We start from the raw sequence: 22714 nt of genomic DNA, 5'->3' as shown, positions 1-22714 counted from the left end.
CATACTGCGTGGGATTCCTCCATCTGAACTGAATATGCCCTTCAGTGCAGGAGTACTGGGAAGAGATCTTTACTACCTTATCCAAAATGACTGGCTGTGTAATTGCTGTTTGCCTGTATGTTGGTCTTCTGGGCTAAGTAAAAAGAGAAGGATGTGTCGAATATGAAATTTGTGGCACTGGGGTTGCTGTTGGCAAAGTAGCTATTAGCTTACAGATGGGGAAGGGAGTGTGCCCCCAAGTTCAAGATGTGGATTGCTGACAGTGTATTGCAACAAACAACTAGATGTTTATGCAGATATACTGCCGTCCTCACCTCCAAACCCAGAGGCATAAGGCAACTCATAAAATGTACCTATTGTACGAGTTACTTACCTTCGGTAACGATGTATCTTGTAGAGACGATTCTAGCCACAGATTCCTTCACGTGGAATTATCCCCAGGCGTGAGACTTGATCTGGAAAATGTTTCCCCAGCACCCCTGCGCGCCGGGGGTACGGCATCATCGTACGCGCATGTGATGTCAGCGAGGTCACATAAGTTACACCCCGGCGTGCCTACTTCAGTTTTCTTCAGAGAACTGTCCGCGCCACAACGCGGAGCCATCAGACAAAACTGAGAGTATAGGAACGGTGTGCGAAAGAACAGAAAAAAAAAGGAATGGTGAGGAACAACACCATAAAGAGCAGTGTCAGGCATTGCAGTACCCAAAGGCAGGGATAAAATAAAGAACAGAGCCCTGCCCTGAGCAGCAACCCTGCCTGGATGGAGAAAGCCCCCTCCCTGGAGACAAGGACATATGTAAAAATGTCATGAGAACACGTAGCAGGACTACAACCCCAACCAAAAAAAATTAGTGTGACAACCCCCATAAGGAACGAAGGGCCCAAAGCCCTAGTAACAAAAAGGGTGGGAAGGGAGGTGAGAGGGCAGGGTGGAAGCTAGGCCCCAACCTGGAGCAACCAGAGCATAAGGGCACAGAAGTGGCAAACTTATCCTCCAATAAGTCAAAAGGGGAGGAAAAAGAACAAGCAAAATGGACGAACATCCTGTCAGAAAGAGGGAAAGAAGAATGTACTCACAGAAGACACAGCCACCCACAGGCAGGTAAGTGCAAAAGATCAAGCCAAAAGTCCTCGCAGAACGGGGAGGAAGGATGGGCCGTGAAAGAATCTGCAGCTACAATCGTCTCTAGCAGATACATCGTTACTGAAGGTAAGTAACTCGTACATCTGATAGAGACTACTAGCTGCAGATTCCTCCACGTAGCATAGATACCCTAGCCATACTTAAGGGGAAAGAGGGTCTGAGAGAGGATCCCACCCACTTGGTCAAAACAGAGGGCCCCACAGGGGCCAGAGTCCCCAGACTGGACGAGGAGCCCCCGTCCCCTCAAGCAAACAAAAACACTCGCCAGCAGAAGACCACCAACCCCAAAGGGGTTGCGTGAAAAGAAGCGAAGAGGCGGCTTGTCTTCACTCCACAGAGGAGTCAAGGCAAGGCGAAAGGAGGCCAAACACCCCACGCCCATACAAGGCTACAGAATCTCCACCCAATGCCAAGGCAAGGAAGAGGGGCATCGAAGGAGAAGAGCAACCTAGAGACTCCTAGGAGAAGAGGCAGAGCCAAGGCAATCTCAGGCAGGTCGCAGCCACCAGCAATAAGCCGGCAGAAGCAGAAAAGAATAACACAAGGTCACCTAGGAAGAACAGTCCAACGCCCCACAGGGACGGACTGCGCCCGCAAGAGGGACAAGAATTCAGGGACCAACTCCTCCCACAGGAAGAAGAGGCAGAACCGGGTGTAAGGCCTACTGGAAGAAGCAGACAAGGCAGGATGACAGTCCCATCAAACCCCAAGAAGGCACAACATTGCAGAGAAAACAATAGGTCGGCACCGGAAAGCACCACCCGACGCCGAGGGCACCCCAGAAAGAAGCACCCAGGGCAAGCCAGATGCAAGCCGAAAACCGAGAGCAGGAAGGTGAAGAAGAGCCTGGACACGCCCTAGGGAGGAGACCGCACACAGCCCAAAATGAAGTGGGACCGGCCAAGACAGTGACGCCAGGCCACGGACAGCAGGCCAGACCAGGCAAACAGCGCAGAGACCCCAGAGAAGAACACTCTGGGGAGTGACTCCAGCTAGTCTAAGCCTTCAGCAAGAAGATTGCATTTGCAATATACCATAAGGCCACAGAGAACAGAAGCCTGCAGGCAACCACAGCTCCCCAGCACATAACAGGGCTATACAACAGCCACCAGTACCCCACATAGGGCAGGTCACGTCCCAAGACATGGGAACCTCTTAGAAAAAAACTTTCGCAGCAGAGGACAACAGAAAGACCTGCGGCAAAAACCCCACAGAAGGCTTACCAAGCAGCCAGAGAGAAAAAAAATTACATAAGGCCCAATCTCAGGGCCAGCATGGGGCAGAAAACCCAAAGGAAAAACAAACAGTCAAGAAGAAGGGCTGGCCAGCAGCAAACAGAACCACAGTCCAAACAAGGAGGACTGGAGTGGCCGTGAAGCTCACAGAACAGACGACCGGGGCGACCCGCTCCAATGGAAGAACACCAGATCAACTCGCTGGTCAGGGGGGAGGAGAAGGAGGAGGACGAAGCCCCGCCAAGAACCTCTGGATGGCCAAGTCCGCTGGAGCGTGGAACAAAAGAGTACCATCGAAGGGAAGGTCCACTAACCGTTCCCAAACGTTCTCCGGGAACACACTGTCCCGAAGCCAAGCATGGAGACGAACGGCAACTGAAGAAGCCATGGCACGACCCAGCACCTCTGAGATGTCCAAAGCGGAGCGAAGAATGAACGCCGCCAGCTCCCGGCCATCCTACACATAATGCCTCAAATCAACACAGGCACCCTCCTGAGAGGCGGTAGACATAAGGGACTCCGCTGAATCCCATAAACAAGAAGTGGCCCTAGTGAAAACGCACAGTGTGTTAAGGGCCCGCAGAGCCACACTGGTTGAGGTGAACATATTGCGCCCCCAGGAGTCCAGCCAGCGGGCCTCTCGTGATGGGGGAGACAACAGCGGTGGCAGAGAAGGAAAGGCAGTCTGCAATAGGGGACCTCTGATAGAGGGGTGATGGGAAAGACACACCGGATCACGTGGCGCCGGATGATGGCGGTGCAGAAGGTGTTGGGGCACCGGATCCCCCGTGGCTGGACGGCCCCAAGTCCCCAAGAGGGAAGAATGGAGTGCCACCAGAGCCCTGATGGAGAACCTCCAGAAGATGTGTGGTACTGAAATTCTGCACCCGTGTCATAAGAATCGCCATATCATGACGATTCTGGTAACATCAGACCGAAAATGACAAGTGTAAGGTGTGCGAGTATTTTTCGTCACATTTGAGTAGCGAGATCACCATGAAATCAGGGATTCCGTTCTGAACCCTCGGATTCCATTTTGTGTGCGGCAGCCATTTTGTGGTTGCCCTCACATAGGCCGATGACTAAGGCCGAATGAGTCTTAGGAACACATACACTCTGTTGACTTCTGTGTGACCTGGGCAAGCTGACTCCACTGCCCGAAGCCAAACCTGTTCGGCCAGTTCCTTTGCTAGTGGCCGATCGAGATTAGGAATCAAGCCACAACATGCCATAAACCCTGTATTGCACACAACTATGTCTAATCTTACTCACACCTGTCTCTGTTCCTTTCTTTATAGCCTGTTTTACGATGAGGAGGTGCCCAATTTTATTAGGGGTCCGTCCGATTATCTGATGAAAAGTGTTGGGCCTTGTCGGGTAATTGATTGTGGGCCGGACAAACTGAAATATGGGCTGGTCATCATGATTCTGCTTTTTCTTTGTCGTGAAAATATGTGAATGGTCAACTGTAAATAAGGAATGTTTGCCTGAAGCATAATATTTGGTATAAAAGGGATGACCAGCTTTGTAAAGTTGAGCAGTCTCCTGAGAACATACACCGTGTTGTACTTCTAGGATACCTGTTACTGGTTGCAGCCAATAAATCTGATCTTTGACGTCACCAAGAAGTCTCTGCGTTTCTGTAGTCTGAGACAGGAGAATCCAAAGTCTTTGGGTGTGTCCCCTGGCATCGCTGGGTTCTAAATAACCCGGTTCTTCAGATGATCCGCAGGGAAATGGGAAGGCGGGTCACCCATGTGCAAAATCCCCACAGCCGTGGAAACAGCGTGAGCGAAAGCCACACCTGCCTCTGTAGGGCGCCGCGGAGGAGAAAGCAGCTCCTCGTTGGGCGATGGCTGCAAGCTAAGGCGGCCATCCCACAAGCCAACCGGAGGTGGGAAGGGCCAGGTCTGAAAAGAAGGAAGAGGGACCGAGGAGTGGGGAACCTGCAGCTCGTCCGGCGAAGACCGCGGCCGCGGAGACGGCGAGAAGCTGCCCTTAGACGACGTTGGTGAAAAAGCCACGACACGGCCCATCTCCGGCGAAGATGACACCAGCAAATGGTGAACCTCTGGAGAAGAGGAGGTGTCCGAAGAAGAGTCAACGACCGACGTCAGCCTGGTGCCGTGGAGTCCGCAATCTGAGGCAGGACATCATCCTCGTCCGTCGCCGGAGGAAGACGCCGGGGTGGCCTCCGACAGTGCACAGCGCAGGGGACCGGGTCTGGCCGGTGAGGGAATGGGGCCGGAAAGGCACCAACCCGATCTCCCACGAGGCAGCTGCCGGCGTGGAGGGGCGGGAGGGACCTGGAGAGGGACGAGGAGTCTCCCGCCAGCCCTGACCCCTGACGGGGCAAGAGGGGCCCTCCGCTGACCCCTGTGGCGCCGCCAGGACCAACAGCCGCCGGCGCCAAAACAGCGTCACCTCGGCCTCAGACAAGACCACAGCCAGTACAGAGGAACGAGAGGGGCTCAGGGGTGCATCCTGAGCCCCGGCAACCTCCCGCGAAACCACAGGGACTCCAGCAGGAGTTTGCGGCGAAGTAGAGGTGCCGTGGTCCGAAGGAGGGAACGCCGAAGGGCCTCACTCCAACGGCACCACATCCTTCGAGCCAGTCGGCGCTGGGTCCCGAGCCGCCGGCGACGCCATGGAGGGCCCCACAGACTGCAAGGGATCTGCGGACGTCCCTGGAGGGGAAGGAGGAGGGGGAGAAGTCAGCGAGGCCTGCAAAGCAGCCACGTATGTCTCAATCTGGGCTCTAGTTGCCCCCACACCGGGAAACGGCGGCTAGGGTTACAACACACGGGCCGGACCACCCGCGGAGAGCCCAAGCCCCCCGACAGACTGGAAACTGACCCTCGGGGACAAACTGCGACACTTACTGATAGGCGAGCGGCGCTCTTGCGACTTGGGAGAAGGACACTGTCGACGAGGGAGGCAGTGGGTCCGAGAACCCTCCGCAGGGGCCGGGCGAGAGGACGCCGCCAACCTGGACGTGCGAGCCGAGAGAAGTTTCATCCGGCACTCCCGCCGGAACTTCAGCTTCTTCTGCTGGCGCGCCTCACAATCAGTGGAGTCGTGGTGGTCCCCCAAACACCAGAAGCAGTTGGGGTGACGGTCTGTGGCCGACATCAGGCGTCCACAAGATGAGCACGTCTTAAAGCGCGAAGACATTGGCACACTGTTTTCACATACACGCGATAGCGAAAGGCTAAACAGGCCCAGAGCATAACAGGATCCGCGCTGCACGCGGAAAAGGAAAAAACTGACGTAGGCGCGCCGGGGTGGGACTTATGTGACCTCGCTGACGTCATGTAGGCGGAGTTGCATGATGCAGTCCCCCCACGGCTCGCAGGGATGCTGGGCAAAATTTTTCCAGATCCAGTCTCACGCCTGGGGATAATTCTACGTGAAGGAATCTGCGGCTAGTAGTCTCTATTAGATATAGAAAACAGACAATATACTCTGAGAACCTGCACCTACCCATCATCCTCGACATCCCCCGACGCAGCCACATCTCCGGACACCTGAGAGATCTGCACTGGCTCCCGGTCAACAAGAGAATCACCTTCCGTCTCCTCACCCACGCGCACAAAGCCCTACACGACCAAGGCCCGAGCTACCTCAACAACCGGATCAACTTCTACACTCCCAAGCGCCTCCTCAGATCAACCAACCACGCCCTCGCCGCCGTCCCCCGCATCCGAAGAGCGACAACAGGAGGAAGATCCTTCTCCTACCTGGCCGCCAAGACCTGGAACTCACTTCCGACCAATCTGCGCCTGACCCAAGACCACCTCTCCTTCAGGAAGAAGCTCAAGACCTGGCTGTTCGAGCAGTAGCGGCACCCCCCCCCTCCCAGCGCCTTGAGACCCTACGGGTGAGTAGTGCGCTCTACAAATGACCTGATTGATTGATTGAGACTAATGTAATCACACCACATAAATACATAAATGAGGTATCTCTTGCGCGCTGCCCTGCCAAGGCGTATGGTATCTTGCCCCCCCAAATCTGCTGTAATTTATATTGAATTTCTTACCCGCTATGTATGACACATTGTATTAGCACTGCTGATCTTCGTCTTCCCTCATTTGTTTGTATGTACTGTTGGCAGCAAATTCTACACAGACTAATGGTGATCAATGTTGTTTAATAAAAATACAAATAAATTAATAAAAACAAAAGCTGTTATGCTATTCGGGCATTATAAACTGTGAAAGATCCAATACTGGCCTACAGAGGTTGTTTTGCAGACAACTAAAATGGAATAACGTCACCAGTAGAAAACAGGCAGTAAGATCTGAGACTGATCTGCGGGAGAAGGGGAGGGGAAAAAACAAAATGGGTACATGCGTTGGTGGACTGCCAAAACAAAATCAAGGAACACCAATAAATAGGAGTGTTCTCCATGCAATGCGCCTTTTTCATGAAAAGGCAGACATTAACAGCAGGTAAAAGTATAAGCTAACCATTTCCAGCTCACGCTTCCCGAGCTTTATTTCAAAATAACATATTACAATTTACACTTTATGCATTTACAAAATAACTTTTACATTTAGAGCTACACATTGATAACAAAAGCAGAAGACTTTAGTGTTTTCACAAAAAGATACATTAAATAAAATAGGTGAAAATTACAGTCACGAACTGATAATTTTACTGTTCATTTTTAATAAATGTTTTCAGATGGGCGGATTACTCATGAACAATGTTACATGAAAACTTTACTTCTGCAGCAGTGATTGTATCCTCTGAAGTCTTGCTCAAGGACATTTCATGTATGGCAATCCATATTCACAGCTGAACTTGAACCCGATTCTGCGTAATTAAATGCACTACATAAGACAATGCACTCAAGTTCAAGTAAGAAAAACATTAAAAGCATTGCATTCGCACATGATCAAAATAGATAACAATATACTTACTGAACCAATACCTGTACTCTAGTAGCCCTTTAGACACACTTTCCCGAGACTCCCACAATGTCTCACAACAAATACAGAGCAATTGACTTTTACACAGCAAATAATTACTTTTGGACAACAGAGCATGGCATCGCTACAGAATCCACCCCAACCACACACTGCCTTTTGCACCTCAATTCTTCTATCTCGGGGAACGCCAAACAGCACAGATAGAGAGCAAAGAAGGGCACGTTTATAAAGAAGGATGAAATTAAAGACAAATGGTACAACATTCACATTAGCGAGGAATCTGCACTTACTAAAATACCAAGTCCCACATTCTCCCACACTTATAAGAAACACTTTCTGCATTTCATGCGAGTAGAGAAAGTACATTGCTGACCGTTGTTCAAATATGTTCTTAAGGAGAGCATAAATGGGCTCTGTGTCTACTTATAAGCATATACCCACAACAGTGTTCTATGAACTTATGTGGAGTAGCCCATTTAGCAGCTTTGCAGCCTGACTGCTGGAAACCAACAGATGCTATTTTGGCATGCGCATTGCTATCCAGAAGAGAAAAGCATGATTCGTGTGATTCAGATTCGAGAGCACACATCCTAAAAAATTATTGTAACAAAAGAAAAACTTTTCTTCATTGTTACTTTACGTCGGTAGGGTCTTTCTCATTAATCTTCGGGTACTCCTGCAACATAACGGCAAATCTAGAAACTGCTTCTATAGCTGTTGCTATGCATTCATCATAAAAGGTGTGACCAATCCCTGTAGTTGGATATGTCCACGCCAGTTTCCTTTAGTTTTTAAATGGAGCAAATATTGTGTATTCAGATAGATAGCAGGGAAGTTGGAAATGGGAAAGAGCTCTGGACTGAAAACGTAGTCAAACAGATGTTCACTAAATCCTTTTACATCATGACTTTCACACACTCATCCCGTGAAATCTGAAATCTAGAAAGGAAGGAAACAAGAGGCAGCAAGTGGAAGCATATGCATTTGTCATGACTCGTACGAGCATGAGGAGTGGCATCCATGCTGCGTTAGACCCAGCAGAGTATGGTCTGATACCAGATGTTGGTTGGGTTACATGCCAAAAGCAGCAATGGGTGATGAATGATATAACCTATATGATGGCGGTGGCCTTAGCAGCCCACATCATATCCCTCAGAAGTCAGGAAGTTGGTGTGACGAACAATCCGAAGGGTCTTGAACGGCTTGCATTGAATCAAAGTTGTGTAGGATTTCCTCAATTAAAGAGGTATGGAGACATGTAAAGATCATAAGAAGAATGATCTTGTTCCAATGGAATTTTTAAGAGCCTATTAGACTAAAGAATCCAAAGAACCCTCTGTAGCTATGGAACACCATTCAGGGGGATGAGGAGCACGGACTTGAAGTTTGTTTTGAGACCTGGCTAAAGTACAGTGAACAAAAAAGCAATTTCCCTCAAAAGAAGGTTTAGCTCGAAGGATGCCCAACTCAAACGCCTTGAGCATCCCAAGGAGAATCTGATTAAGGTCCCAGAGGAAGATGATGGAGCACCATATCAGACAGCTCAATGCATTAAGCCCATTACAATTCTTTTGTCAGCCTTATTAGCTATAAAAACCACTATCATGGCCCCGGATGGTCCAAACTGCCATTGAGTAGGTTTTACTGACATCCACTTGCACCCCGTCGCAGCTGGATGGGGCAGAGGTAAAAAAAATTAAATGAACATCAAATGTATGCAAGGTGATTATCTTCAGAAAAGATCAGAGAAAAATATTTAACCATCTATTCTACTAATGGTTTTAAGAAGAGGAAATCCTGGTAGTCACCAGACTCTTCAGAGTCTCTGAAAGACATGCAACAATATTGAAAAGGTCAACTACTGAGACGAACAAGTTACTTACCTTTGGTAACCCATTATCTAGTAGAGACAAGATCTAGCTGCAGATTCCTTACCTTTGAAGTTCCCAGGCATCAGACTGGATCCGGAAGATCTTTGTGCAAGCAGTATCTATGCGCGCCGGTAGGTGGCATCGTCCGCGCCAAAAGGGATGTCTGCATCACCTATATACGCGCCACCTCGATGCGCTGACGTCAGTTACTTTTCACGACGTTCCACGCCAGGAGCGTGGAGTCATGAAGTGCACCGTCACTGCTGTGTCCAAACTACGGTCCATACCTTGTCCTCAGAGCGGGGCGATTGGGTGCGTTGGTAAGGAAGTACAAAAGTTACTTACCTGTAAACTGTGGTTCTCCAGTAATGGTGTCTTTCACAGATTCACATGCTTGAATTCCCCGTCGTCTAGCAATTGACAAGCGCAGCGGCCAACAACGGAGCACCTACAGGATCAATTGCGCTTATGTTCCTGGAATATAAATGGCCAAGCATCCAAAATGCTTGATTCGGACTTCATAGCTTATATTAGATCTTTTGATTTAATCGCGCTACAAGAAACCTGGCTTGCTGAGCCTCCGCACCTTCAGGGGTACCTACGCTTTTTCTCCGGCGCAAAGAGTTTAGCCAAGTATGGTCACTTAAGAGGAGGCTTGGTAACATATGTAGCTACAACTAGTTTTGCGATGGCTAAAGAAATCGGGCCCTCGGCGACAGCTGCACTTGCAGTTAACCTGACTGACTACAGGACAAGGCAAAACAATTAACACCTGCACCCTGGTCAATGCTTATATTCACCCCAAAGGAAAGAAAAAAGCAGCGGATGAGCTATATGCATACATAGAAGAGTGCATCACGGGGGAAAAAACTGCGAATTTAGTACTCACTGGGGATTTTAACCTCAATCTTATGGGAACAGCACAAGAGGAGGGTACCATGGCACAAAATACATTCTGGGCCCTACCACAACAAGGCAAGCCACAAAGAGCCAACCAATCAAAACTGGGAAAGAAGGTACTTGAGGCGCTAGAAAATGTAAACATCAGGGCATTAAACGGCAGGTTTGCAAGAGATTACCCGCCAGCCTCAACTTTTCACTCAAGAATAGCGAATAGCACGTTAGACTATACCTTCATGTCACTTCCACTCTTCCAATTTATAACATCTTATCGGATAGGGAACCAAACAGACAGTGATCATTGTCCTCAGGAAATCACTATGGATCTTGCTAAACCAAAGTACGAGCGTTCAACGGCTCCTAAAGAGTCCACCTATACAGTAAACTTCAAAAAGATCAAGTATTCTGCGGCAATGGGTGAATTTCTGATTGGACTGGCAAAACAACACTATATGGAGCGCACAGGCCCCAATGAATTAGCAAAATGGGTACAGTTTACTACTATCCTGGGGCAATATGCAACAAAGCCAAAAATGCGCACAAGGAAGAAAAAGCTGGACCGCCTTCCCCAAGCATATAGAGGGAAAGTAAAAGAAATGAAATACCAAATCTCTAAGTTAATGAGAGCAGCACAGCAGGACAAGAATAAAAAGGGATGCTGCTTTAACTCTCTAAATTAAAAGCTTCTTTAAAAATACTAAAATGGGAAGCAAACAGAACCATAGAGGAACAACTTTGGGCAAGACTCCATGAGGACATTAAAAAGAATGACGGTGCACATTTTTGGAAGACAATAAATTCATTAACGCACCCTGCAAAAATGGAGATTACATCTAACATTGCAGAAGCAACTTGGGCAGCATATCTCGAAAACCACTTTAACCGAGATCTGTCGGCCAATCAGAATATGAGCAATTTTTTCCTTGTACGAGCCCATGATGTCGGCAATAGGCTACAAATGTGCCCAATCAATCAGGACATGGTAGGGATAGCAGATTATATATCTCTGGAACCCATAATTAAGCGGCAAATAAAGAAAGGAAGAAGGGAAGGTGCGCCGGGTCCAAACGGGATTCCGCCCGTCCTCTTTAAACAAGACATGGACTATTGGGCAGCGGCACTGGAACCCCTCTTTCGGGAGATCAGGTACACTAACATCTTACCAGACACTTGGAAGGGCTCCATTATTGCCCCCATATATAAAGCAGGGGATAGAGGCCTTCCTCAAAATTATCGGCTAGTTGCCCTAATCGATAATGATGCGAAGTATTTTGCAGGTCTAATACTGGAAGAACTAAAAGCATGGGCCTCGAGGAAGTCTCTTATACCTATTAATCAAACAGACTCCGTTAAAGCAGTGGGGACAACAACAAACATACTGACTATGGGCATGCTCATAGATAAGGCGGAGATGAAAAAAATGCCCCTGCACCTCTGCTTCATAGACTATAAGGCAGCATTTGACAACATCAACCGCAATCTACTATGGACAAAACTCAATGATTGGGGCATCCCAAAAGGTCTTTTGGAGCTGTTAATCAATCTACACACGGACACTTGGATTCAGATTAAGGTGGGGGACGGCTCAAAGCTGTCAAGGCGGATACAAACCAACAACGGCCTTAAGCAGGGATGCGTGTTGGCACCCACACTGTTCAATCTGTTCCTGGCGGACCTGGTGCCCCTACTAAACAACTGCAACTCACGGCAAAATTAGGAGGCCTAAATTTACCATGCCTCTTATATGCAGACGACCTGGTGCTAATAAGCCATACAAGAGTAGGGCTCCAAAATCTTTTAAACACAACCCAGAGATATTCCGAGCTAAATGATTTAACAGCGAACCTCGAGAAGACGCAAACAATGACAATCAGTAAGAACAATAATAAGAAAAGCTTCTCGCGGTTCTGGAATAACACCCGCATCAAAGACACCTCGTCGTACAAATATCTAGGTGTGAAGATTGACAGGGGCGGCCAATTAAGTGAACAAAGGGCCAGCATAAGAGGTAAAGGCCTCGCTCTGGCGATCGCCTTAAAAACACTAAATAACAACCTCTCTGGCCCTTCTCTGACTCCTTTACTACATGTTATACGTGCAAAACTACTACCAACACTAACTTATGGGAGTGAGGCCCACCAAGGCAGAGATGCCGTAACACTTGACAGCACAATTGTGTCGGCATACAGAATCATCTTCAGCCTTCCAAAGCGATCCTCCCCAGCACAGATCAGATTGGAGTTTGGTATTCGGTCACAGCTTTTGGCACGACAAGGGGCATATATCTGCTCATGGGACAAAGTAAGAAAAACATTGAACGAATATTTATGGAAAGAACTAGAGCAGACCCAAAACTCACCAGCAGCAAAATATTTGGAAAAGAGCATAGTGATCACCGGGCTGGCAGAACTCTGGGCGTCCCCGGCAGATCACAAATCACTCAACAAACTGGTGAAGAAATCGATCAAGCTTCAGTCATGGGTCCAGGACAAAGCCACCCTGTCAAAAAGATCTCACGCATGGATGGTATTAAATACATACCTGACACAAGCTTCCCAGCCTTATCTTGGTTCAGGTTATACAAAAAAAACCAAATTGTCCTTTCTAAGATATAGACTGGGCCTGCTACCATGCATCCTACACCTCCCTCACTGGCTGAGATCGAAAGCAGGAACACTATGCAGGCTATGTGGCATTGGGGCTGAAGACATGATGGACCTGTTATGCACGTGTGAAGAATTGCAAGAAGAAAGAAAGCTCCTGCTGAAACGTCATTTTATTTTACAGGGGGTACGAACACGAAGGAGCGCAGTGCTAACCTGCTTCTCAGCACAGGACCCTCAGCTGAGCTGCAGTTTTGTGAAATTTTTAAAAGCAGTAGAAAAAAAACTACCAAAAACTGACCCATGATTAATCAACAAACAGGACATATGATTTAATCTATAATGACGAATCATCTATGCTGCAAACTTCAATGAATTTTGTGGAAATTATGAATAGACTCACAGGCCTACAAAGTGGATGAGAAGTACAGAAGGCCTAATGTGGGCGGCCCTCAAACAAAATCATTTTGTATGCTGAACTGTTTATGCTCATCACACTATAGCATAGAATTGATCTTAAACGCATGGTTTTATGAGTTTTTTTAACTTTTTTTATTGTGTACTGTATAGCATTGGTTTTAATTAACTGTGCAATAAACTTTAATACCGTCGTCTAAGTGGGAGTCCCATGGTACATAAAATAGTAGTAACGTACATATACATATATATATATATATATATATATATATATATATATATATATATAAATAAAACGTCATACATATATACATATATATATATAAAGAGAAATTCAAAAGTACCATAGAACAACATAGGCCCATAGAGACCTAAAGGGAGAATTCACTTTAGTAACATATCCATGTCATTATAATGGTCCACATTCCAGCCAATCAGGCTGCAGCACCCTCTAGATCCTTCTCCTTAGAATCTCAAGCCCTCAGATTTTCGTAGCACCAAAGTGACTAAGAGTGCATGAGGAGAAGAGCCTCTGAGGGGAGGAAGGGTGGGTTGCATGTGAATCTATGAAAGACACCAATACTGGAGAACCACAGTTTACAGGTAAGTAACTTTTGTTCTTCTCCAGTATTAGGGTGTCTTTCATAGATTCACATGCTTGAATAAGAATAGAAAGAAGTATGCCAACACATGAGTCATAAAAGGCAATAGGAACAAATGCAAGCAAATAAATGCACATATGAACATTGCATATAAATATATATATAGAAAAGAACATTTTATGACGGGAGGTGGGAAGCAACAGAGGCTCACCTTCATCTGAAGAGATTTCGTAGCACAGCTTGACCCACAGCAGTGTCTGCAGCGTCAGCTGTCTCCAGACAGTAGTGCCTCGTGAACGTGTGCCAGCTGGACCACGTTGCCGCCCTGCAGATCTGATGTAGAGGCACTCCAGCAAATAGGGCGGTAGAGGATACAACTGCCCTCGTGGAGTGTGCTCGCACCAGAGCAGAAAGAGGCTTGCCAGCCCGTTGATGACAGAAGGAGATACCAGAAGAAATCCATAGAGTAATGGATTGTTTAGTGACCGGATGTCCCTTGCGCATCCGTCCATAGGCCACAAAGAGCTGGTCTGATTTACGAAAAGCAGCAGTGGTTTGATGTAGAATTTGAGGCAGCGCTTCAAGTCCAAAGAATGAAGAGAGAGCTCAGCGGGAGACTGAGGGTCTGGGGAAAAAGTCTTGAGAATGACCGGTTCATTAAGGTGGAAGTCAGAAGGAACCTTAGGAATAAATTTAGGAGTCGTACGAAGTGTAACAGCGTCCCTTGAGAATTCAAGAAAAGGAGGCTGAATGGTGAAAGCTTGGATGTCGCTCACTCGCCCGGAGGATGTAAGCGCAAGGAGGAGGGAAACTTTCCAAGTAAGGAATTTTAATTCCGCTGAATGAATAGGTTCAAAAGGAGGTCGGAGGAGCTGTGATAAGACCAGATTCAAACGCCAAGCAGGTGGTGGACGCCGGATAGGTGGAAACATCCGGAACAGGCCCTTAAAGAACTGACAAATGATCCGAGAGGAGTACAGGGACGTGGAACCATCTTGGCGAAAGCGGGAAATCGCGGCCAGGAAGACTAAGTGTGGAATGCGAAAGTCCCGACTTTGCCAAAAGGAGGAAAAAAGGCAGGATTTGCTCAGGTGTGGCGAGCAGAGGATTGACCTTCTCCTTGTGGCACCAAATACAAAACCGTTTCCATTTCAGTTTATAGGTCTTGACCGTGGAAGGAGCGCGTGCTTGAGCAAGCACCTCTCTGCACTCGGGAGCAATATTCAGATGTGCACACTCATTGTGCTCAGGTTCCAAGCGTGAAGCTGGAGAGACGCCGGATCCGGGTGGCAAATCTGGCCCTGGCTCACGGTGAGAAGATGAGGCAGTGGACAAAGAAGAGTCGGATCGCACTGGGAAAACAGAAGAAGATCCGTGAACCACGGGCGACGCTGCCACCTGGGTGCAATCAATAGGATGTGACACGGCTGAAGTCTCATCTTGTGTAGTAGGCGTGGTATCAGAGGGATCGGCGGAAAAGCATAAACAAATTTGTTTGACCAGTTGATCGAAAACGCATTCCCGCTCGATCCGCTGTGGGGATGTAGACTTGCGAAGCGTAGGCATTTGCGGCTGAGTGGGGTCGCAAACAGATCCAGCTCCGGCTGGCCCCACAGGTGAAACACATACTCCAGAGTCGGTTGATGGAGTTCCCACTCGTGATTGTCTGTAGCCGATCTGCAGAGAGAGTCTGCAATGGCGTTGGAGGCACCCGGTACTTGAACTGCCGTCAGCTGGACTCTATGGTGAATCGCCCATTCCCAGATCTGTTGTGCCTGTCTGGATAGCAGAAGAGATCTCGTACCCCCTTGCTTGAAGAGGTAGTGCATACTGGTAGTGTTGTCCATACGCACCAGTATTGACTTCTTTCCCACCACCAGCCGGAAAGATTTTAGGGCGAGGAAGATAGCCAAGAGTTCCAGGCGATTTATGTGCCATTTGCATTGATCTGCCGTCCATTTGCCTATGACTGACAAACCCTTCGAGGTGTGCACCCCAACCCTCCAAGAAAGCGTCCGTCGTAAGAGTAAGCGTGGGGTCTGCGTCCTGGAACGGCCGCCCAGTTGCGATGTTTGGAAGGTGAGCCCACCATTCCAATGCGCTCTGAATGCGGGGGGTCAGGCAGATTTTGTCATTGAACGACCCTGTGACTTGCCTCCATTGTTTGTCCAATTCCTCTTGGAGGACTCGCATTTGGAGCCTGCAATTGGGGATCAGCTGTATGCAGGACGATGCCACGCCCAGAAAAGATTTTAACATTCGGACAGAAGCGGACCTTCTTGATCGTAGAAGAGCCACCATCTTGATAATGTGATCCTGTCGCTCCTGCGAAACAAACACTTTCGCCAGACGAGAGTCTATCAATGCCCCTAGAAAGAGCCTTTGTTGTGCTGGACGGACATGTGATTTCTTGTGGTTGATGGAAAGACCCAAGGCTTGAAAGACGGACAGGCAAATCTGAGTGTGTTGTTTTGCTGCAAGAAAGGTTTGGGCCTTTATCAAGCAGTCGTCTAGATAAGGGTAGAACTGTATGCCCTGTAGAAAAGCCGCAACCGGAGCCATGATCTTTGTGAAGACTCTCGGAGCGGAACGAAGGCAGAAAGGTAAAATTTCGAATGTTTCGATCCCACTGTGAAACGAAGGTACTTCCTGTGTCTGTGATGGATTGGCACATGAAAGTATGCATCTTGGAGGTCGATTGTGGAGAGGAACTCTCCGGGATTCAGGAACTGTACAATTTCCAGCAAAGTCAGCATCAGAAATGTTTGGGACTTGAGGAACTTGAGGGCTCCGAGATCTAGGATAGGGCGCCACTCTCCTGATTTTTTCTTGATAAGGAAAAAGCGGGAATAAAAGCCCTTGCCTTGTTGTAATCGAGGAACCACTTCGACAGCTCCTTTTTGTTAATCATAACTGCGACCTGCGAAAACAGTTCCTTCAAATGTGCTGGGTGAGGACAAGAGGGTGGGCGGGTGGGTGGAAATTTGAGAAATTCGAGAGCAAGGAAGGACTACAGGGTCTAGGCTTAAATGGCCATTTAAGCCTAAGACCCTGTAGTCCTTCCTTGCTCTTGATTGTGCTATGACGTCCTTTTAAGATTATGCGCGTCAATGCTTTCTGTACAACTTGACAAAGCCCTACGGCGAAACGCGTCGTTGCTGTTTAGTTCCTCCACGAATAAATTGGTTTGGAACTACCCCCTGCGAGTGCTGCTTTCCTTTTGGATTATTGTCCTTGGATTTGTGGAGCTGAGATTTCGTAACGGGCACACCCCCGTTTGGCGTGCACCCGCCCGCGAGTGCTACCGGCTGGTGTTTTGGAGTTTCGGATATATATATATATATATACATATACACATATAACTATTTTATGTACCGTGGGACTCCCACTTTGACGACGGGGAATTATTCAACCATGTGAATCTATGAAAGACACCCTAATACTGGAGAATCTGCGGTTCTACCAGATGATACGTTACAGAAGGTAAGTAACTTCTTATCTGATAAAGACATCTAGCTGCAGCTTCCTTACTTTTGAATTGATACCAAAGCAATATCATCCCATGTGGTGAGCTGCGGACAAATCCTAAACTAAAAGGTCCCGTGTGACCATTCGGGCGAAGTGCCCATCCCTGCGGACCTGACTGTCCAGGCAGTAGTGTTTGGTAAACATGTGCAGGGGAGCCCTTGCTGCTGCTTGGCAGATGTCCAGGACTGGGACTCCACGTGCCAATGCAGTGGGCACAGCTTGAACCCTGGTGGAATGAACCCGTAAGCCCTCAGGGGACTACTTAGCTATTGTGTAGCAGATTTTAATACAGAGAACGACCCAGCACGAAATGGTTAGTTTCAGTACCACCCGATCCTTCTTCGCTCCAACATACCCCATAATCTTTCCCAATTATCATGATAGCAGTCTTTTATTGCTAATTAAGGATGAACATGGCACAAATATGGCACAATACCTTTTTAACTATTATGTGTTCTTTATTGAAACATTATAAATGTCATTTCAAAATCTGCATTAAATTTAGAACCATTTTTACTTTCCTTTTTTTCCTTCCTGCCCTCTTTTCTGTTTCTTGCTTTTATTTTTTTAATTCTTCAAATCTGACCTTTTTGACATGTATTTCCTCAGCGTGTCCCATATAATTATTTTAGATTGCTTCGTTCAAATATTACTATGCGATATTTCACATTCTTTGGCACTTTTTGGACACCTATATGTAATATTTCATATGCTTCTGACCCCCTCCCCTTTACTGGTGACCACCAGTAGGTAGTTCTAGTTAGGACCTAGTTTCCATAGGAAAAGCATTTTTTCTTTTACCAATATCTTTGGCACCATTTGGCGAATGTTCGCGAAATTTTAATGTGTAACTCAGGTTAGCTCCTGTCTTTAAAGTTTCAGGGTGTTTCGTCAAGCGGGGACTGAGAAAAAAAGGGGATGCTAAAACGTTTTTTCTCTATGTTAATTTCCATAGGGAACTGTTGATGCAGCCACAGCCCGAACTGCTGTACGGATTTACATCAAATTTGGCAGAAAGGTAGCTCTTGGTCCAGAGTGCATGCTTTTTGTTAAATGGAGTAAATTCGTTCAGTAGTTTGAGAGAAATAAATATTTACAGATATCCATATATTGATTCGAAGGATCCGCAAACCTCTTGTGCCTTAGATCTGACTGGCTGCCAACACTTCAAACCAGGAAGTGTTGGCAGCAATCTTGTGACTCTGTTGAACCTTGTCACAAGAAAAAATGTAACAAAAGGGTAGGGTAGAAACCCCCTAGGCCTGTTCAAGAAGTGCCACAGGGACCCCGGATGCCCAAAAAAGCATTTAAAAATAGATAAGCGAATCTTGCCGATTGATTAAAAAATAAAAAAAAAGCGAGATTTCTCCTGCGCTTTGTTTCTTTTAAGCCGCCGGGTGAGCCAGGTCCCGGGGGCAATCGCTAATTCTGATGCGGGGACCCGCACTGCCCTGGGACCGCCACCTCCCCGGGTCGGTCAATAGTCATTAAATGAAGGGGGGATGCGGCTCCCCCCACAGCCCGGGGACCTCCAACTCCCCGGGTCAGGAGTGATTAAATGAGGGGTAGGGGACGCTGCCCCGGGGCTTTATTTGTTAAAAAAGTCAGAGGGATCCTACACCCCACACAACCCCGGGGCTGCCACCTCCCCAAGGCTATATTCATTAAACGTGGGGAGAACATGTGACCCCCCCCGCCTCCAGAGCCCCGGGGACCACCACCTCCCAGGGGGCACACTTAAATTGCGGACCCCCAGCCCCGGAGACTACCACCCTCACTGGGGCTTCAAACATGTTGGAGGGGGCCACAAGGCCCCCCTCGTGGAGCTATCCATGGCCCTGGGGACCCCCACCCCCCAGGGCCAGCTCCAGCTATGTCCCGGGGTGCCAACCGCCGGGACATTGCAGTTTGCTATGGGATGGAGGCAGCAAACAAGTGCTCCACTGTCAACAAGTGAAAGCATTTTGCTCTCACTTGTTCACAGTGGAGAATTTTGCTTTTTACCTTCAGGGAACTGCATGTCAGCAGCTCCCTGGGGTAAAGAGGTATGCCGGCTCCCGCAAGAGATGGGAGCAGGCCGGGAGTGCGGTCCCAAAACAGATGACCATGCCCCGGGGGATGGTGTCCCCGGGGAAGAAAATGGCCGGGAGGTCCACCCCCTTTTTAATTTTTTTTTTTTGTGTGTAAAATGTTAAATTTAGTTTTTAAAGAATGGTCGGGTCCCGGGTGATGGGGTCCCTGGGGCTGTAATCGGCTTAGGAAGGTGGGCCTCAAAATTAAAAAATATTAATGAAATGGTGTGGCCTAGGGGGATGGGGTCCCCAGGGCCGAAATGGGCCTATGGAACGGAGGTGGCATAATCATTTTTTTTTCTCTCGTGATAGGAGTCGCGACCCTATCGCGGGCTCTCAGAGCAATCCCCCAGTGTAACGTCGCAGTGAATTCGCAGATCCACTTAAATAATTAAATAGTATACAATTCAGAAGGTAGTGTTGCAGTTGTGAACTTTATTTATAGAGCTAGTGAGATTGAAGTTAATAATCTTTTTTTAAATTGTATTTATTGCATCTGGTTGACAAGATAATTCACATCAACATTATGAGCTTATTACATCATTTAGTACAGAAATATAAATGCAGTATGTGTGTATTACAACATAGCTTCTTCAGTAGACATACAAAGTCAAATAGTGGTTTGGAAGCAGTTAGCAATGCATTTCGAGGATCTATGCAAGTGCGTAACGCATCCATCTCATACCAAAACAAAAAACGTTATCATGGATAGACATGGACATAGACCAAATGGCCCTCGCTCGATCACTCCACACCCTCCCTCCAAACTCTAACCGCAGTTGTCTTCCCATAATCATTCCTGCGTGTCATTTCTTTTTTTTAATCGCCATTCTGCGTACTTAGGAGATACTGTTTCAGCGGTTCCCAAAAATCTTTAGGTCTTGATGCTTGCGGTAGTTCTTCCGCGTAGACCTCCATAGTTTCCCTGCAAAAGGACATGTCAACAAGCCAGTCACGACACTGAGGTGGACACCTGCTGCCCCATCTAATTGCCGCTCTCCTTTTTGCCAACAACAGAGACACTGCTAGGAACTTCCTTCTCTTTGCGGGTTGTAATTTATGTAATCCTAGCAGACACACCTTTGGGGCATTCAGCACTGATTCAGCTAACATCTTTGACAGTGCATCCGTTATTTCTTGTCAGTATTTGTGTACCTGTGGACATGCCCAAGCGACATGCAGAAAATCTGCGTGCTCAATATCACATCTGTGACATTTTTCATGTGGTCGGAGCCCGTAACCATGTAATTGAGTGGGAGAGTAAAAGAATTGGTTTAGAAATTTAAAATGAATAATCCGCAGATTGTAATTCGATGTTAGTAACCTTAGTTGCATGCAACTATACTCCCAATCCTGCACTTCAATCGTTTCTCCCAGCAATGTTTCCCATCTGAGCAGTGATTTGTTGCTAGACTCTGATCTGATGGTTATTAACTTCTGTCGTGTTGGCGCTAGTAGTAGGGATTGTAGCGCGAGTAGTGTCGGTGGTTCCTCCGGGTATGTGGCGTACAGGTACCTAATCGCCATTTGTAGGCACATATGAGCAAATGTTTTCATCGGGGTATTGTGTATGATCAGTGATGGGTCGTTTCGCATTATGAATCTACCGTGTGGGAATATATCTTTCATAGTGTACATCTTCATGTCCCCTAATAGCTGTGTCATTCGTCTTTCTTGCGTCACCGATAGTTTCAGGTGGTTAGCTATGGGGAGTGCTGGGGCATAAGGAGGTAATTTGTCCGCTCTCCTCGCTAATGTATGCCATGCTTTTGAGGTACAGTGTACAGGGAGGATCTTGTCCGCTTGTATATAAGATTTAGGGTTGGCTTTGAAAGCCATTAGTGGAATCAGTTGTACGCTGTCCGTTTCCACCGCTACTTGTGGGATGTATGCGTGATGTGTCTTCCAAGAGTGCGCATGTTGCACCTGGGCGCAATAGAAGCACCTAGTTACTACTTGTGTAACGATATATCTGTAAGAGACATTAGTTAGTATTAGATTCCTTACCTTAGAATATCCCCAGGCGTCAGACTGGATCCGGAAATTTTTGCGTAGCAGTACCCTTGCACGTCGGTAGGCGTCGCCTGCGGCTCCGCGTCCGTCGTCGGCGCCGTGATGACGTCGTCAGAGTACTTAAGACGCCATCTCCGCGTGCTGTCAGTTCTTAGACACAGCTTTTCTGCGCCAGAAACGCAGAGCCATGTTAAAAACCAACACTGGTGCCATTGAAACTAGGGCCCTGAAAGGGGACAACCCTAACCCTAGATATTGGTTCGCAGAACGGGGAGGATGGGTGGGTCGGTAAGGAATCTAATACCAACTAATGTCTCTTACAGATATATCGTTACACAAGTAGTAACTTGTGCATCTGAAAGAGACACGTTAGTATTAGATTCCTTACCTTAGAATAGATACCCCAGCAATACCAACCCCGGTGGTGGGTTTGCGAACCAATAATCACACCAGAAAGTCCCGGAGGACGGAACGGCCAAAGAAGCCATCCCTCCGGACTTGGCTGTCCAGGCAGTAGTGTCTTGCAAACGTGTGCAGCGATGCCCACGTAGCCGCCTGACAGATGTCTTGTAAGGGCACTCCCCTGCCCAGGGCAGTGGTAGTCGCTGTGGCTCGGGTAGAATGAGCCCGCAATCCAGCAGGAGGCTCCTTCCTAGCCAAGGAGTAGCATGCCTGGATACACAGGATGATCCACCGGGAGATGGTCCTCTTGTGCACCACTTTCCCCTTCTTCGCACCCACGTAACCAACAAAGAGTTGGTCATCCACCCGGAACTGGCGTGTGCGATCCAAGTAGAATGAGAGCGCACGTTTTGGGTCCAGACGGTGGAGCCGCTCTTCCTCTTTAGAGGGATGCGGTGGCGGGAAGAAGGTTGGCAAGGTGATAGGCTGCCCGATGTGGAAGGCCGTGACAACCTTGGGCAGGAAAGAAGGTTTGGTACGCAGCACCACTTTGTCCGGATGGACAGAAAGGAAAGGTGGAGTACAAGAAAGGGCCTGGAGCTCACTCACTCTCCTGGCAGAGGTGATGGCAACCAGGAAAGCAGTCTTCAAAGTCAGAAGGCGAAGAGGACAGTTGTGATGTGGCTCAAAGGGAGTGCACATCAGAAATGTAAGAACCAGGTTCAAGTCCCACTGAGGCATCACAAACGGAACAGGAGGAAACGTGTGTGTGAGGCCCTTAAGAAATCTATTAACAATAGGGGACTTGAACAAAGAAGGTTGATCAGGCAGCCTGAGAAAGGCTGAAAGGGCAGAAAAGTAGCCCTTGATAGTGCCCAGAGCAGAGCCCTGCTGGGCAAGAGAAAGAAGGAAGAGAAGGACCTCAGAAAGAGGGGCATTGAGGGGATCCACAGCCTTTGCTGTGCACCATGCCACAAATCTGTTCCACCT

General features: G+C 47.9%; 1 protein-coding gene across 13 annotated transcripts in view; it reads right to left on the bottom strand.

Moving 5' to 3' along the window:
• Positions 1-6515: 6515 nt before the first annotated feature.
• The window catches only part of TDRD6 (tudor domain containing 6), a 2679339-nt gene continuing 2663140 nt past the window's right edge, over positions 6516-22714 (bottom strand). For all 13 annotated transcript variants that reach the window (XM_078647663.1, XM_078647665.1, XM_078647668.1 and 10 more), the window contains one exon: positions 6516-7200. In XM_078647663.1, coding sequence (XP_078503789.1) covers positions 7157-7200 — 44 coding nt within the window. In that variant the 3' untranslated portion in view covers positions 6516-7156. The remainder of the gene's footprint in view (positions 7201-22714) is intronic.

Source organism: Lissotriton helveticus, chromosome 6 (genome assembly GCF_964261635.1).
Source record: "Lissotriton helveticus chromosome 6, aLisHel1.1, whole genome shotgun sequence".
In the NCBI taxonomy this organism is placed as follows: domain Eukaryota; kingdom Metazoa; phylum Chordata; class Amphibia; order Caudata; family Salamandridae; genus Lissotriton; species Lissotriton helveticus.
The sequence above is the reverse complement of the archived record's forward strand: the minus strand, read 5'-3'. Positions and strand labels throughout refer to the sequence as shown.